The sequence below is a fragment of the Gallinula chloropus genome, assembly GCF_964237585.1.
Source record: "Gallinula chloropus genome assembly, chromosome: 1".
Taxonomy (NCBI): domain Eukaryota; kingdom Metazoa; phylum Chordata; class Aves; order Gruiformes; family Rallidae; genus Gallinula; species Gallinula chloropus.
In genome coordinates, this window is record NC_140085.1 from 125,825,618 (window position 1) to 125,844,552 (window position 18,935).

Below are 18,935 nucleotides of genomic sequence, written 5' to 3' on the forward strand. Positions count from 1 at the left end.
TCTATAATATAAAGTGACAAACTGTCTACAATACTGTCTTTTTATTCCCCTTTGGTTTGGAAGTCATCGCTGTACATATCAGCAGGACTCTCTGCACCTCAGTGCCTATTGCCTCACTTGTCTTACTTGCCTGATAATTGCAAATGATCTTATTTGCAAATGATCTTATTTGACAGGGGGAAAAGAAAAAGTTAAATGCTTAAAAATAAATCCACCACGACATTAATACTTTTTCCAGGAAGTGTTAAAAGTAGGGTTTGCTTTTATATTTATAAAGGGGATACAATCAACTCATTATTAAAATTATAATTAAAAAAACCCAAACAAAACCAACCAAAAAAAAAAACCAACCCAAGAAAGCAAAAGCCAAACCATCTCTAGTTTCTACACACTCTGTAGTGACTACTGTGAAGCAACCGATACAGATTTGGGTATATTCTGTTGTTTGACAGGTATCTACCAAGTTACATGTTAGATGATCAGACTGTAGTGTTACCCCAAATGGGGGTCATTATAAGGGCAGGGAAGGAGCAGTGCACATTACGGGAGTAGAAATGAAACTGGAGCTCTTAATGAGGGATGGGGTCCTTCTAAGAACAAACATTCTCCAAAAGAGGTGAACTGCAGCAGGCATGGCCTTCAGGAATCAGGCTAGGCAGGCCAACGAAATGGATGGTGCTTCTGATATCAACATAGCTTTGTCCAAGCATTCCCAAGAGAGGTTAAAAACAAACAAACAAAAAGTCTAAAACTATACTAATGAAGCAAAAAATTTTCCTATCTATACAGCAGTCTCTTCATTTAAAAAAATGTAAATATACAAATTCCAATGACATATAAAACAAAGTCGAAAATGTGAATGGGAAGAGACATGGGTAAAACAGGAAGACTGATGCTACAAAGAAATTGCAAAAACATATGTACAAGACCCTGTTTTTCCTCATATGTTATCGATTGTAATGCATGTTTAACAGCAGCAGTCGAGGATGTAGTTCCAGGCACCGGACTGCAGACTCAGCTCCTACTCAAGGGGGGTTGACGGCCCCTTGCATTTCGGTCACCAAATAACACTCGATATACTGGTCTCCCGTGGCAAGAGGGGCAGTATCGCACTGTTTGTGTGAGCCTCTTCCGGGTTCTGCTCCCTGTTAGTTTTTGTCTGTGGCCGCTGCCCGTTTATAAGTGTCATAGGGATGTTGCAGTAGGTATGCTGGTTACCTATTGAGGTAAGCGGCAGGGTGCCGGTAGGAGGTACATCGTATTCATAGCTTCGATAATAGTGTTTCTGGCGCATCTGTGAGTGATATGTGTTATGAAAGGTGGAGCGCAGGTCTGGATGGGCAGTGGCAAGAGCAGTGGAGGTGGCAGCAGCCATGGAAATTGCGGAGACTGTCTGCAGTTCCCCAAAGGGCCCCTGCTCACTCACATCTAAAACCTGCTCGTGTGTGATGGGTTCAATCCTCTTAAAAGGCATTTCATACTGTAAACGTTTCCAGAACTTGGAATTCAACTTGTTGCATTTTGGTCCGTGCCATTTAATGACAGTGAGGAGCTTGATGGTATGTTTCAGGGCCTCGACCTCCTGGTAGTTCATTACTCCTCGTAGTTCACTGCATTCAATCAGTATCACTTTGATTTCGCCTGTGACTAACATGTTTCGAAGCCTCGTTTCCAGTTCAAAGATGCTCCAGCCTCTTCTTACCACATAGTTTGGAGTCATGACGATGATCAGTCGCTTGCTTTGGTCTACACATCTTGCCACATCTTCAATGTAGGCTACAAAATAAGACAGTTGCTCAAAAATCAATCTAAGAAAACACTCAGCTCCCATACAGTGGGGAGAAACAACAGATGCAAATCCCTGTTCCCAGAAGAACTCACTGAAATATGCAAAAAGATCATTTGCAAACATGCCAGGTTTGCTTGCCAGGACATGGTCCTGGACAACCTACTCTAAGTGGCCCTGCTAAAACAGGGGTGTTGGACAAGATGACTTGCAGATTTCCCTTCCAACCTCAAACATTCTATGATCCTGGAAAACATCTATTCCCCCATGTACTATGGATTGTGAGTGTTTGTTTATGAGCTGTGGTTTTATATCAACATCTGTATCTTGACTGGAACAAGGGTGTCCAACACCAACTTTTTTCTTTAAAAAAACAAAGTCATCCAGGTAGGCAACAGAGCAGCAACTATGTGCCTCAGTCTCTAATCGAAATGATACTCTAAGGTGTACTGCAGGGTTAGATTCTTCTTTTCCTTTCATGCCTCTAGCACATAGATTTGCAAGAACAGTGTTGTCGCCTGCAAATTAATGTTTAGTTTGCTGTAGATTTAAAAAAATATCAATGCGATTTTTTGATGTTGTGCTTTGCCTACACCAAGCATCCGTTCTCATCTTTAGTAAAAGATATCAGCCCTAGTAGCTGTATATATGGTTACACAGAAATTATGAAGAATACTACAGCAACTTACAAAAAAAAAAAAAAATTACTGTATGTAGTTTGGAATATGTGAAAGTGGCATGGAAAAATATCTACATGTACCAGCTGGAATAAATTCTAAATTTCAGTCTCTGAGAATGATCACATATCTCCACTACACATTTATCTGCACTGGACACTACAAAATTCACTACTTTTCTCTGCTGTAGATAGTATTATTCAACCCTTGCCTTGGTCCAAACAGCTCTTTCCTTCCCATCTGAATTTCTGTAATAAATACTTAAAATCATGGATATGTTTCCAGGAAAACCCTAAAGAGAAGAAAACAAAGACCCCTTTATTCATTCCTAGATATGCAAGCTTTCAAAAAACTGGTGAAAAAAGTCTTACTCATTTTCTTAACTTATGCATGTTCTTTCTTCATTGTCTCACCTTCAATCAATAAAATATAATTACTGAAAAATAATCCTCTTATCTGAGAAACATACATTGAGTATGTTTGGTGGCTTATCTTATCTAGGGCAAGGGAGGACAGCTGACATTATGAAGGAGTGGGTATAGAAACAATAGCAAAACAATTACTACAGTCACTGCATTTGCCATTTAGGAAATACACAAGCATAAAGACGTGACTTACTTCCTGTGGGAATCAAATCTCTGTCTGGTATGAACAGCTTGTACCCATAATGCTTTTCAAGCATATCTGGCAGGATCTCAAGAGCAAATCTTTCTTCTTCTCCAGTTTCTTGATTCCACTGGTCAGGATCCACTTTGGTATAAGACAGATATGCATCATAGTCTTTGTTTTCTAAGGAAAGAGAGGAAGAAAGTAAGTTTGTTTATTCATTATCCTTGCTGATTTCCTAGATAATACCCCAGGAATTATTTCTGTGAAATTTTCCCAGGACCAGGAAATTGTCTACATAGAATGGCAAGCTTTCACACAATCTCCAGATATGAATTAATTCGCCTTTCCTGTTTCACCTGGTAGAGGTAGTACTGATTTCTACAGATGCAAGGCAGAAAGGATCCATATCCATAGACTGAAGTCAGTTTGTTCATAAACATTTGTGTAAGACTCATATGAAGGAACGGTGGGGTGGCAGCTTGTGAGCACAGAAGAAAAAAGTCGCAGGAAATAATTTGAATTAATCGCTAGGTTTCAAAGGGAAAAGAAAATCATGGAAATACCTAAGCTAATGTGCAATTGTCTCTGTTGCTTAGTAAAAACATTTCAGTCTTGCCAGAATTTTGCAATAAACTCAGGGCCTGAGGCTGAATGTTCTAAGCATATGTGTAGCTTTACTTGTAAAGCTCATTGGCTTTCCAGGTCTGAAAAATATTGCCAAGTTTAAATCTTCGCAGCATCAGCTCCTGATAATGCATTTTAAACTTCCTTAATTCTGTGTGCTTAAAGTTGCAAATTTAAGGTTGCATTATCGTACATTTCATCACTTAGCAGTGTGTTATTTCATTTCAACACGAGAAATAAATGTGCCTGTTTCTTAAATGTGCTTGGTGTGCCTACTGGAAAGACTGAATCAAAAGAGCCATCATTAATTTTCATTAGGAGGTCAATAATGCCAAGTGCTCTGGAACTAATTCAGTGGAATAAGAGGTCACGTTTTGACTTTTGTTGTGAAGAAAGCAGAAAAAAATCAATGGCAAGAGTAATGAAATGTTAACATCCTTCTAACTCTCGACAACACTATGCACAGGCTATCGAGAATATCAATTGCTTGTAAAAGAGACCTGATTGAATACTCGACTGTGTGTCATAAGTAATGTTATATCCGGTCAGTGCTGACTTTGGTTATTTACCGAGCCACTCCATTCCTCATTTTATATCTTTTTCTACTCTGGTAGTATTATTTGGAAAAGTCTGCCAAATGCAGGACGAGTGCAAAGGGTGTAAATTAAACTAATGAAACAGTGCTAATCTTGAACAGTCCACTCTCCCTTTTGAGGATCCATGCAGTCTATGTTCATCAACATTTGCAAATGGCAAAATTAAAATGGATAAAACTGTATACTACTTTCAAACTTCCCAAAGCTGTGACATGACTGCATGTTCATTCTTTCCTCTGCACGCTTTTTGTGTGATATTACATATGGGACTGGTATATTCGCAGAAAACAAACCACAGCAGCAAAGAAAAATTAAAAAGAAAAAAAAAACACAAAAAATGGAGCACTGCATTCCATGGTTCAATCTTTCAATTATTTTTCTTTGGAGTATTTATTTGTGAAACCATGACCCTTAACAATTGACAAGCACCTAATGCTTTTGACAATGTGTTCAAATAACACTGAATGGATCAAGTATGAGGTAAAAGGAGATTACATAGCAGGTTTTTGCTTCCACAGTAGGACACTGTTAACCTAGCAACCAAGTAAGCATGCATAAAGGTCAAGAGATATATGGGGAAATTAGGACAAGTGACAAAATGATGATGTGGTAACGCCATTTTCTGTTGTGACCTTAGTAATGGTCATAATCATAGTACATGCTTGAGAGCAGTGTTGCTCTGTTGAAAGTCTGAATACAGATGAGAGTGTAGCATTTCTCAATGGGATAGTTATTAAGAAATAATGCAGTGTTCAAACTGTTTTGAAGGCTCAGGGTATTGTTTATAAGATGGTTTGCACATTCTTACTTAGGAAAATTATTCATGCTATGCCACTGTTTTCTTGCATATATAAATATTGCACTAATGCATTTATTTGAAATATACATATTTCATTGCACAGAGATTCTAGCACTTCCACTGACTATGGCTGCATTATCCTGCATTGCTGGGAACATTTCTTTCTACCCTAGTTCCCTAGTTTTAATAGCATTTGAAGGGCAAAGAGTGGCCAGGATGTCTACAAAGATGGATTCAGGCATTCATGAATTTATTCAAACTCCAATCCAGCAAGATGTGTGGTCCAGTTTGGGAAAATGTTAGATGGATTTGCACAGTGGTTTTCTCAAGCTATTATACTCCACATTTTTAACTCTGTTTTGATGAAAATTAAGAAGTTAATTTTACCACAGAATTACCTTGTGTAGTAAATTTGTTACCACAAATTTGGTGGGCTGACATGCTGGAATGAAATTTGCAAAATGTGAAATGCCTGGGATACATGGGGGATGATCACATATGACTTTGTTTTATAGGATATTTGTGTATTAGCCTGCTTTTAGTTTATTAATAATTATTTGTGTTACATTCCAAATTCTGTGAAACATGTTAAGAACTACAGCAGGCAAACAGCTATGCAGCCATCAGAAGCTGTATTTTCTGTGCTGTGATCAAAGAACAATGGCATTCATTATTTACTCTTTAGTATTTACGGATAGACCAAAATATAGAATTTCACTTGTAATGAAACATGGGAGAACTTATAAAACTGTTGACATCTCCCATCTCTAGGAAAGTATTTAAACACAGAGTAGATAATGTCTTTTCATGTGGTTCTTCTCGAGTTAAATGGTCCCACCTACTTCTACTTGTAATGAGTGGGACTGAGGACTACATTCACAAGAACATTTCTGATCTTAATTCATGTTTTTTAATGTGCTGTCCCAATGGGCTGAGAGAGAGATGGGAGCCTGCAGATGTCTCAATCTCACAGCTGAGTCACACTCTGGGAGCTGGGGCTTATATCTTGCTCTTGGCTTTGCTCTCAAGCCCTTTGTTCTCGGGTTGTTTTCCATGTAAACTTTCCTTCAAGCAATGCATCCAGGAGTCCCCAGAGTCCTAGCAAGCATGCAGGAAGTTCATGACAGATTTTTGTTCTTTTGACCATTCGTCAGAATGGGTACTTTATCCATCAAAATATTTGGTGTCAGCACATCTGCCTTTTCCAAGTTAAAAGAAAACACTTTAAAAAAAATCATAGAAGATTTGATATTACTACTCCTATTATGTGATGTGATCACTATGGTTTTAGCTACACAATAAGTTCTGATAAGGGTGCATCGAAAATTCAGCATCAGAAAAAAAGGGCAAAAATCTAAATTCAAAACAAATAAAGCGGTGGGAAGCAAGGATTTTATTTATAATGAGAATTTCCTCCTTTCCCTTCATCAGCAAGCAATTAAGTCTGCTATCCAAGCATCCTTGGAATGAAAATGTGATTGATTATTTCTTACACTTTGGCTTTAGATATAGATTACACCATTTCAAAGATTTATTTTTGTCAGGTTCCTGTGCATTAGCAATAATTTGGAATATAGTTACCTGTTTCCTCTCACACTTAGGAAGAGAATACTTGCTAATAACTAAAGACAGGGACGTCGATCATTTAATCTGAAACTTATTTTTCCTTCCCATGGAAATTGAAAGCAATTATCTACATGTATTTTTGTACCTGAAAGCACTCTTATTGCCTTAGCCATTTTGGAATTTTTTCTTTTAGAAACATATCATAATAAGTTCGTTTTGCATTGCCTCCTTGTATGTTGCATATCTGTATTATGTAATGACTGTCCTTTAATTTAGTGAACACAGCTGAGTGTGACATACAAAATCATAAAACAGCAATACTCTGAAACATTTTTGTGTAATAAATTTCCTCCTGCCATTCTTTGTGAATAGACAAGTGATGCTTTCCCAGTATGTAGTTTGTCATTGCTTTCTGCTGCCTACAGTCAGTATATAATGAGGATGGTGCTCTTCAAATAAACAGCTTCTGTGAAGCTTTGTTTTATCTGGTAATTTAAAATATTGAAATAAAACCTAAAGCAGACCTAGCATGGATGAATTAATCCAGGCTCAATTGAAAAAAAACAACCAAACAAAAAAACCCAAAAACCCACAACAAAACCAAACACATAATCTTTGTTATTTTACTGTAGACAACCGGGAGACCATGTGGAAACCCTGGATTAGTTCATCATGATGGGGTCAAATACAACCTGTCCTGCAAGTATGATGCATTCAGTCCACAAATGTTCCAGTAATCAAAAAACACTGGTACTGTAAGACTTCAGCCAAAAGAGAATGTAAAGTGCAAACTTTGCCATATCATTTCAACTGTCTTGTGGAGTTGACAGTGAGGACGCTGAGTAATGGTCATGAGGATGTGGTCAGTGTGACAAGATTGTTTGGATTAATGCTACTGGTAGACATTGAGGGTGAAATCCCAGCTTCATTGGCAACACATGGAAACATTCCTTGATTTAGTGACCAGGGATTTTAGCCAAAATACTCGTTGGATCATCGCAACATGAATTCTTTATAATGCTGTCCATTCCTTTTGGTACTCATCCGAATGTAGAATGTTATCATATTGCCTATAAATTTCTACAGTGTTAATCCAGCAGAATTGATATAAACTTCTAGGGGATGAAGTTGCAAATGCTGCTTGTTATTCCAAGGATGTGCTCAGCAGCAGTCACTTAAAGGCTCAATGTAAGCATAAAATGAAACCCAGACTGTATATGCATCTACTTTGTCACATGCAAATAGGATCTTTGGGTAAGTAAATTGCTATCAGACATCTAAGAACTCATCTTTATGCAAGCTCTTCTAACAGCTACACATGATGAAATGATAAACTGGTGCCTACAGAAAGATAGATAAAACTTCCTTTTCTACAGGGAGTCCCAGAGTAAACTTAGAATTTGTATTATAGATGTATATGTTTTCTAATAGTTTCCATGTTGCACTCCAAGAAGCCAACAGTTTGGGCCTTTGAGGGTTTATTAAACCTTAAACATTGCAGATACTTCTGCTAATGGGGACAGAAGAAGCATACATATGGATGAAAAATTTTAAAAAGCCTTCACAGATTAATTTTTTCGTATCAGACATGTTCAAACAGATGACAAACACTGATTTTCAGCTGGAGTGATACATTTTAGCCCAAAACAGATTAGTAGATCAAAATAAAGAGAAATTCCTCAGTGTCATATTTCATCGTGGATCTCATTCTAATGAAGCTGTAAAACCCAGTCACCAGGGTCAACCTGTGCCCCTGTACATGCTGAAATCCTCTAGAGCCAGCAGTGCCTCCAAAAGCATCCGATGCACTGAAGGCAGCTGACAGCTGACGTGTAGCTGGCAACATGCCTGGCTTCCGCAGATCTTCCATTTCTAGATGGAACTGGACAGCTGATTCCACTCCTTCTCCAGAGCACATGCCAGCCTAGTAAAGATTCAGATACTCGTTACTGGAGTGTAGGAGTGATACAGAGATTTAACTCAGATTTTCAGGATTTCACGTAGAAATGACAGACTGGATCCTTCCAGTGCTGCAGAGTTCCAGTCAAACTGGGGGCTTTCCTCCTTTTAAAGAATGGGCTGTGTTCAGGCAAAGTGGCAAAGTAGTGGGCTTTCAAAATTTCCCAGATTGTTATTTCAAAGTTATGACAATGGCATTTCATAATCTGTATTTGTTTCACTATTTGTGGGGCCACATTTAATGTACACATTGCAGTAGTGTTCATCATCCTTAATGTAATGAAAAATATGATTTAAATGCTTGGTTGAGTACAATGCCCAAATCCTAAGTCTTCCAAGATGCTTATACATTTTGTCCCAGTATTTACTGTTGCTCATGAAGCTCACCTTAACATTTTCTTTTATTTTTAAATGTTGAGACCTTTTAATATTAACAAAAATTAGGAACTACCAACACTAGCTCTTACTGTGGCAAAATATTTGTAAAGTGTAGCATTCCTAATGCGTTCATATCCTTGCACAGAGCAGGTAATGGCAAACTGGGGGGAGGTTTCCTAAATTCAGCACTACACAAGAGTTTAAAAAATATAATCAATTCTAAACAGGTTCTAGAGTATTCTCAGCACACCACTGGCCAGGAAGAAAAATATAAAAATATCTTTTGTCTCTGGTAGTCACTTTAATAAAAAATTTACTGCAATGGACATGTGTTTCTTTTTCCCTAAATTCCACTTTTACCTCCTTTCCCCCCAATAAGCTATATTGAATTTTGAAAGTCTAAAGAACATGACCCCCTCCCAAAAAATCCTATAGTTAATTTTATAAGACTATTTATTAATATCTTGGGGTATTTGACGTTTCTTGAAAATTAAGAGTGGTACCCAGCAGATATAAACCTAGACAGCAAATAATACAATGAAATTATTTCAAGTATAAAACAAATCCTCTGTTTAAGCTATATTTTCCCTGGTTTTCAATAGTTACAGCTAAACTCTGTCATTGATACTTAAAATAGAATATTACTTTAAACTTAATAAAAGTTATCTTTTCCTCTTATATTTAGTCTGAAGAACCCACCTCAAATGTTTCTCAAATGTTTTTCTGTGATTCTTATTAACATGGAATTTTAAATTTGTTACTACTACTGAAGACATTCTACTTTCAACATAAAAACCTAATGAAGCATTAATTTTAGAAGTTGCTTTTGACACATATGAAAACTCAGAAGTCCTTGTAAGAGTTTCAGTATACGAAAAAAATTACAAAAGTTAAATGATGGTGATTCGAGTTATTCTCTTGGTTGCTATGAATTATTTGTTGGTCAAACACCAAACTAAGAAAAAAACATATTATTAGTAGATATTGAAAGATATTAAAAGACTGAATGGCAATTACTTAGCTGGAAAAGAGCATAGTAGTTATCTGTGAAAGGCTGGAGGAAACTAGCTGCTATTTCAAAAAGTGAAAGTAGGAAGAGGCACTCATAAAAAATGTCATGTAAACTCTGAAAATGGAAGATTTTTTTTTCTATACAGAAGAAATTTCTTGAAATCCAATGCCAATATGCTGCATTCATCTCTACCTACCTGAGAAAGCTGTGACATGCTTTGGCCTTTGATTTAAAAAAAAAACTTCAAGGCTTAGAACCATTTGACAGAGCTGCTGGTTGAGGACAAGGAGATATCTCAGTCTTCACTGATTTATATATGATAGTTTTGTGGGGTTTTTTTGTACTTTATATTTGGTCTTGCTAGTCTATAATGATCTTTTACTTTGGAATCTAAAGATTTTCTTGGTGATACTGTTATTTTGTTTTAAAATATAGATATCTATTATGCATGTACTTTAGATGTTATTAAATAGGAAGAGAGAAAAAAGCAGGGATTTTTATCTGAATCAGTAAGGACACAACCTAGAAAATCTCCTATTCAGAGGAGATATAAATTGAGGTTTTACTGATTGATTTGCATTTCAGATGTAAATAAATAACATAAACAATACAAGTTAAGGGAAGTAGTTCTCCAACAATAAAAATGTAATTAAATAAGAGGAAAATCCCTTTTTGTAACCACTAATATTTAGAAATATTAAAGCTGCTTTTTTCTAAAGGTGATTTTAATAGAACTTGAAATTGATATTCATAGAACTTGATTTCTTATAGCCACAATTTGCCAATAGTCAATAAGAATAGATACTCGGTGGTGAGAGTGCTACTGCAGACTTATTCTGTGGCTCCCCAGGGAAGATTTTGTAATTGCAAAGTCACTAACTTCAGCAGTAATTTCAGTCTAGCTACACCTGCATAGCATAATCATTAACACAAGTGCTTTGGCAGTGCCTAAAGCATGAGTAAAAGTTATATTTGAAAGCTAGCAGCTAAGTCACAGTGAAATATAAATTGTAAAGCATTGCCTTTCTTTTTTGTGTATAAGGTTTGCTGGAATGAAACCCAGGAAACCACCAAGTATATCTTACCTGTTCCTGTCTTGTGGGGTTAATAAGATATCATCTGGGCAATCCCATAGGTCTGCCCATGAACCTTGCTAGTCTTTTGCAGTTAAATAATAATAAGGGCAAAAATCACGATTACCTATGGGCTCCCAGCTGCAGCAGAGACTTCAAGGCAGAAAATTTCATCAATCTCGTAATTCAAGCATTGATTTACTTCCCATCAGCAAGCAGTAGAAACTCATCTCTTAAGAAAGTGCAACCAGCACAGACAAGAAGCAGCCACTATAGATGTCATGTACCAAATCTAAACAAGATTTCCTGAATTTAGAAAGCTCAACAGTGATGCATTTTAATCACTTCAAAAGCACTTTGTTTTATTTCAGCAGTGCTGGGGAGGGGGTAAAAGCAGCAAACTGCAGAACTCGAAATGAATCCCAGAGGAACTCCCCAGCCGGGGCCCTAAGGTGCCTTCCCTGCCTGCTCCTGGGAGACCATCTTCCCTCAATTCACCGAAGTTTTCTTGGCAAGGAAAGCTGGGAATAAAATTAGGACAACATGGACACCTCCTGTCCAATGCTGCAGAAACAGCTGATGGGACCTAAAGGCACCAAGGGTCATTGTGAAGGTCATGACATCAGGTACTGTGCAAACCACTCACTTTCTAGTTATCAATTGCCTACAGGGGTTTTTTGTGTTCTTGAGCCTAAAATGACTTCTTGTCAGTCTAGCAGCGAGAAAGCATATTTATGTAAATTTCCTTAGAAAAGTATTTACTGCACATTTGTTCAACTGTGCTCTTCAATTGCTACTTTTTAACTCATATTGAATTTTAATGCCACCCTTTTAACGTAAAATTTATTCTTTTTCCATGATAGTGTTCACCCCCTGCTTATTAATTCCTTTATACAAAAAAAAAATCCACCTATTTCGGTGGTTAATAATGTACTCAGGTAGCGGTAGGGGCTGGTCCCTGCAGACTGTTTCTGCTGCTAACTGTACCATATGTCCTTTTCTCTGAAACTGGAATCTGGAGTGTAAATACGTATATAAGTTAATTATTTTGAGTAATTTTGCCTATCTAATCATGTCCAATGGTCATCAGCCTGTCACCCATAGACTTCTGGATTTATCCTCAGTATACCTCAAAGCTGGCATACAGACATCTGCACATCCATTGGAAACTCTCAGGTCATGAAATGGCAAGAAAAAGTTGAAAAGAGCTGTTTTGGTAACTGTGAGACTTCTGGGCACTGTAAGGCATCATCATAAATGGTGCTGGCTAGAGAAGGAGTCTGATCACCCTCTCCAGACTTGCTGTGGCTGTCATGCCTGGGCACTGATCCTTGCAGGATGTGATGATCAGGAGCAGTCTCACAAAAGAGAAAGTAATCCCAGGTAATAATCCTGGGAAAAATTCCATAGAGTTTAAGGACCTGCAAGTCAGCTCTTACTTAAGTAAATAGCAGATTTCTGTACAGTGTTGATATCTCTTCTGATACCAATAACCTTTTAAGGTCACAGGGTGCAACACAGAGAAAAGTCATGGCATGTGGTGATCACAGGTACTTGTAAATGTTTACTTGCATTTTTACTTATCTCTGTTAGTTAAAGTACTATACTTAGTTTGATCATCAAGTCATTTAAAAACTGGGAAAGGTAGCAAGAGAAGATCCTTGGAAAATAAAAATACATAATCAGTAACTGCTAAAACACTCCCTGTTCAGAGGTGCAAACCTAAAAAGGTTGCTTGATACTTAACAATGATCAGCCCTCGAAAGTTCCCAGTGAAACATCTATTTCTGGAAATGTTGTATTCAGAATAACACTGGAAATTTCTTTCTTTGCCATGTGAGTTCAAGGCATCATCTTCACTGCATATTTGGAGAGATCTTGAAGTGAAATTTGGGAGTTTCTGCCCACGAAACTGGAAGGGGTGAGTGGTATCTCCGAGATGTAAGTCATGCCAAACACCTGCAGGTGAGAAAGATACTGCTTTGCCAAGGGTATTTCTCTTGTCCCTGTGCTCCAGCTCTCAGGGGAATCTGTCAGACATTCACAGTGAGATGCCCTTGACTAAACACTGGCACGCTGCACTGCTCCCCAACGAATGACACTGCGCGGTGTCCATCGTGCAGTCCCAGGCTGAGGAATCAGCTCCCAGGCAGCTGGAAAGTGCGGCCACAGAGAGGGATTAAAATGGGAACTGGATTTGATTACATCCTAATTTAGTACAAAAGGCAGGGAGTAACCCATGAAAAAAGAAAAGGGGCCCCCGTTCTGAGAAGGCAATCAAGGAGTGACTGAACTAAAGAGTTTGCAGGAGAGAGAAGAAAACAGAGGGAAAATCTAGTCCCCAGGATGAGAAAGAAGATGAGAAATTCAAAGCTTCACGTTAGAGAAATGAGGAAATGGCAGCTGTGATCAGTTGCTTAATCTGCAGTTTCCCTATAGAAAGTAATAAACTAAGTTGCATTAGCTGTAAGGCTTAAATACTTTGTTTTCAAATGTTTCTCCTAATTTATCCATGGCTCCCACAGAAATGCGTATGTTAGCCCGAGACAAACTGACGTGTCTAAGGCTTGGAAAGGGAAGAGGAATTGTGATGAGATTTGACATCCTGAAGGGCTTGTTCTCTGATCAGGAAAGAAATGAAGCATTGCATTTTAAAAGAGATTTTCAACTGAAAATTTTAATTGGATCTCACTCCAAATCCTCTCTGGGTACAATATAGTGCACACAAAAAAAGCCTGTGATATTTTGATGTTTGCTTATCTACATGCTGTCCCAAAGTATGACAGAACATGGTGTAAATTATGAATAGCACGTGGGTGCTCTGCTGTTGCACTGCAGGAGATGCTGTTAGAAGAAGATTTGAGAGTTCAGCATTTTGTGTCTGTCAGTGACAAACTAAGCCAAAGGAAAGGGTCTGAATGTATGTCTGCAATTTATTTCTGCACAAGCCATGGATTGGTCTTCTGTGGGGCATTTTCTCTCTGTCTTTTTCCTTTTGCAGGAGCATAAGTGAAAGAGCCAAAGTAGATAGTCCAGCTGAAGAAGCTTCACTAGCGCAATGGGTTTTATCTGTGCTGCTAGTATATTCAAAATGGTAGAAGCTACAGGTTTCCATTAGCAATCTGCAAACAGTATTATTCTCACATTGCTGCAGTTAAGCACCCAAGCTATCAGTGTTTGCATTGATCATCTAGGGAGAATCCATGATTTATCATGGATATTGGTTTTTCTCCTTTTGGATCCCAGAACAGTATCTTCTGGAGGTCACTTTTTGTTGTTTGGAATATGTGATTAAAGTGTTGCTGTTTGCTGCTGAGCAATGGTTGGCATGGGAGAGGGAGAGGCAAGCATGGAACTCCCAGTAGAGTAAGTTTGCAAATGAATGATTTGAGATAACAGTAAATGACAGCTGTTAAAGTAAGAATTACTGATACTGATAGAGAAAACAGTAAATTGCATCTATTTAAACAATTATTAATTAAACTGTCTATTTCTGCATGGCTATTCTTAAATTCACACAAGTGATGCAAGTAAGCATGCCCATTTAAATTGGGTCCTGCTTTGTGGAAAAGAGAGGATCTCAGCTCGTGAAAAAAAGAAGGTGTCTGCCAAAATCCTCCATGACTCATGATCCCTCTGGGCCTCAGTTTCCTTCTCTGTAAAATGAGTAGGATAACCTGATTTTTTTTCCCGACTGAGCTGTTATATTAATGCATCCTTTTTGGAAATCCTGTAGAAGGACACAAAATGTTCTAATGTTCTTGGGCTTGTTGTTCTGAGCACTTTCTATTTTGAATCCTTGTGCAGTTTTAGATGGGAGGCAGAAGTGGGTCATTCCCTAGTGATCTTATTATGGAAGTCTTTCCCTTATGTAAGGACCTCTAATTCTGCTTCTGCTCTTCTCGCTTATTGGTGACAGATTTGGCCCGTGCTTGTTTATCAGTATGTATTTTAACGTGTCACAGTGGCTTCCACCCGCAGGCTGTTACCTTGAACTGTAAAATAACTTTTATTAGTATTTCAGAAAAATAGAAGGTCCTGTCAACAAAGACGTAGTGGTAGCACAAAACATCAGGAACTCTGACCGAAGAAACCAAACCTAATTAATCAGAGCCTGCAGCTCAAACCAGTTCACCGTTCAACAGCAGTTTTGCTTAGCAGGGTTAGAGGCAAAGCCGACCTTTTTCTTCAGTGCTTGAAAAGAGAAGAAAAGGAAAAGCATGTATACTTTTGACACAAGCCAGTGCACACATTGCGGATTACTTTTGTTGAGGCTGGGTGTCCTTGAATCACAGAACCACTTTAACGACCATTAGCCACTCTCTCAGTGATTAAGTAAATGAACTCAAGAAAATGAACTGCTGGGTACATTCCCAAACACTCAGTACAGTTTATTGAAACTGATCAGTTTAAACAAGCAGTAAATTGAGATTCACATCAACCTCTACCTGTTTGGTGAATGCAATTAGGGAAGATGCTCCCTAGCTTATGGAGAAGTAAAGCTGGCTTTCGGTACTGACAGAAAGTAAAAGGCTTTAATGCATCAATGTTGGTAGTTTACATTCAGTGTGGGGAATGAAAATCTAAGACAAGGGTGTCTTCTGGAACTCCAGAGAGAAGCACGTACATCAGTACAGCAATCTCTGCTGCTAATGTGCTGTATGAGGAATGCATATTCAAGTCAGTGCCTAATGCAGTGAGAAATAAAAATTGCAGTTGTTAATGCATTTTGAACAGAAATGAATTTGAGGCTTTGGTGGAGAGAAATAAGACAGGCATACTTAGAAAGTAGGAAATGTACTAAGAAGCTGCCTTACCTCCATCAAGTTCTTCAGCTCCAAAATGATTCCTGTAGAAGAGCATGATCTCTATCTTGTAACACTTGTAGATAGTCACTAAACAAACAAGCAGCAGCAGAATAGCACCAAGCCCACCAGCAAGCTCAACTGTGTACATCAGCTCTGCAAAGAATTACAAAACACAATAACAACCACATTCCAAAACAGAGAAAGATTAGTAGCAGACCTCACACTTATGCTAAACATTAAAGTAAAATAATGAATGATAGGCTATTAATATCTTTATTTTGTTTAGGGTCCCTGAAAAGTACCTAAATAATACGGTTTTATCTTCCCTATTATAAACTATTTTTTCCTCTGGTACATCATCTGAATTGCTCATTTAAAAATATCTATTGCTGGGGATGTGCATGTCTATGAGTATGTGCAAATATATGAGAGATAGTTGATAATTCTCTTCCATCTCTCTCTCTGTAGATAGATCACAGTTTGCTTTACACAGATAAATGTTGACATTCTACTTACAATGAAAGCAGAGGTGAATGTTTCTTTTTTGGGGGACTATAATGCAAACACAGCTCCTCCCTTATTCCACACACAAATAAGATGAGTTTCAGTCTAGTGGATAAGATTACACTACGGATTTGATTTTTTTTTGCCCAAAATATAAATAAAAAAATTAAAACCCTGAAAGATGTGAAGACAAATTATCCAAGGGAGACCCCATAGCATCACATCTCAGTTATGTTTTTGACACAGTTTCCCAATGATCTGTAGTTCATCTTTATTCTCCCCTTTCACCCACTGGGGCTGGCTTACATGTAGTCACAGCAAACCATCCCAGTTTACCCCTCCTGACACTCCCATTCAGACCGTGACACCCTGGAGTCTTGGCTGTACTCTGCCATGGGTGACTCACATGACGCACTGAGATTGTTGCCATGTAGCTCTCCATTCCTGAGGATAGGGACTCTGGCCAAATGTGGTTGCAAATGTCTACCACCAATGGTATCCTCAGTGGGGCCACTTATTAGTGCACAAGTAATATGCCATCAGGGACTTCCACCTCCCCCAGTCTCATCCACTGCATGCATATGTAAGCTCACACTGGTATGTGGCATCCATTTTGCTGTTACTTTTTGCTTGCTTATTGACTGAAAACTGGCAATGTTTAAGAAGGAGGGTGGGAGGAGGAAGAGTGTGACTAAGTTTTGTAATTCCAAATGAGTAATAGATGGCAAAGCTTAGGACCACCCATACTTTTCCAATATAACTCAGTTTTGAGGAATGCCAAGAAATCAGACCTCAGAAATCTAAGATAGGCGGTTTGCTTCATAAAAATCTCTGCTGGAGAAAGCTCAGTTCTGTGTTATTTTCACAATATCCTCTCCCAGTGGGCAGCTTCTGCTTGAGTGAAGCAGGGCAGCCCTGAAGTAACCTTTTTTTTTTCTTTTTCTGTGTGTGGTTATGCAGATATGGTACTCTGGCACAATTCAATTCAATTAGAGAAATAAAAGGTTAGAGGAAAAAGTGACAATTCCATTTATTTTGACTTCGTCTACTGAGAATCACACACTTTTTTTCTTATTTTGAGGCAACTGTAAGAAGATTTCATTGCTCTCTAGAAGACACTAAAAGTGTAATAAAATAAAATAAAAAGGCATTTATATTCCATGTCATTCTCTCCAAAACTGTGCTGGAAACTCCTTTGTGTTAGATATTTTTAAGACCGACTTGGCTATTTCAGACTTCCAATACTTTCCTGGTCCAGAGAGGGGAATGTTATTAAAGACACCCAACAAAAAAATTGTTTGCATAGACAAGTAATATACTATTTTTGAATATAAATGGAAATGGAAATTACTCTGCACTGGCTTACTATACCCTGTTTGTCATTTTGTACTACAGGTGATGCAGCTGTTCAATGGTAACTAGAAGAAAGGTTTTAATATTTTGGGTTGCTAGGCACAAAATACTCTATTTATGTTCCTGCTGTTATGACTCATTAAAGGCAAGGAAAAAACTTTACAACTGGGAAACAAAAGTTTTTGCTAAATTAATGATTTTGAGATTAAATGGGGAAATAACTGCAGGTAGTCATCTGTTCTCTGTCACTGTGCATGAAATCAGACTAAAGCTCTGCACCACTTTCACCATGAGTTGCCCTTAGTTATCTTTTTCCTGATAAAATAATTTGAGCTTTTCCCTATATTTTTATTTCAGTAAAAGGTACCTGAATACACAGAAAGCTGCCCTAAATAAGGCAACCAAAGCAAATATAAACATTCTCTACCTCACCCTGAAATGTACTAGAAATTACCTTTCCACCTGCTGCTGCTGAGCCCATTGTGATAACATTCTGATTCTGTGATGAGCACATGGATAAGGTGGTTCGTCCTCCCTTATATTTGGTTGCAAGGTAAGTTTTATGCTCTGTCCATCTAGCATATTAAGCTTGTATTTTCCTCCATGATGGACAATGTTTGTCAGCACACGTTCTCTCTCTGTTCTGGGTGCTATTTGTCAGGGTTTGGAGGCAGAGAGGAGCAGAGATCAGCCAGCCAGCCTGCTGCATCCTTACACTTGGTCTTACAAATGCTAACCCCTGGAGCGCTGGAAGTAGGACTGTCATATCTGTGCAGTGCCATGGAAGGCGGGACAGATGGGTCTGGGCACAGCACCACACCTAGTTGGTTGCTGCCAGGCTAAGAATTAGTGCCTCTGCAGGACGCTAAACCATGCCTTGAGGGGCACTGGCTGTCTTTGGGCTGCCCCGGGGATATTGCGAACAGAATTACCCTGTGTTGGGGCTGAGCTGAAGGTGTGAGAGGGCTCGGTCCTGCCTCTGCTCTTGGCCCCTCAGGTGACTGAAGCCATTGGTTTTCCCAACATGAACTGGGGAGAGTGCTTCTGGCTCCTTCGTAGGAGAGGGTGCTCCTGAAAGGTGCTCTGCCAACCCAGTGGTGTTGGTGATGTGCATGTCAACAATGTCAACAACGACATAGTGACTGTTAAAGCTCACTTAAAGTATAACAGCAAGGTTAGAGTGTGAGGTTA

At 38.4% G+C, this 18,935-nt stretch overlaps 1 protein-coding gene across 1 annotated transcript in view; it reads right to left on the minus strand.

Annotated features, from left to right (window-relative positions):
* Positions 1–1,057: 1,057 nt before the first annotated feature.
* IL1RAPL1 (interleukin 1 receptor accessory protein like 1) overlaps positions 1,058–18,935 on the minus strand; it is a gene marked incomplete at both ends in the record, with an annotated part of 629,614 nt that continues 611,736 nt past the window's right edge. The window contains 3 exons of the mRNA XM_084276853.1: positions 1,058–1,776; positions 3,082–3,252; positions 15,897–16,040. Of these exons, the coding sequence (XP_084132979.1) occupies positions 1,058–1,776; positions 3,082–3,252; positions 15,897–16,040 (1,034 nt within the window). The remainder of the gene's footprint in view (positions 1,777–3,081; positions 3,253–15,896; positions 16,041–18,935) is intronic.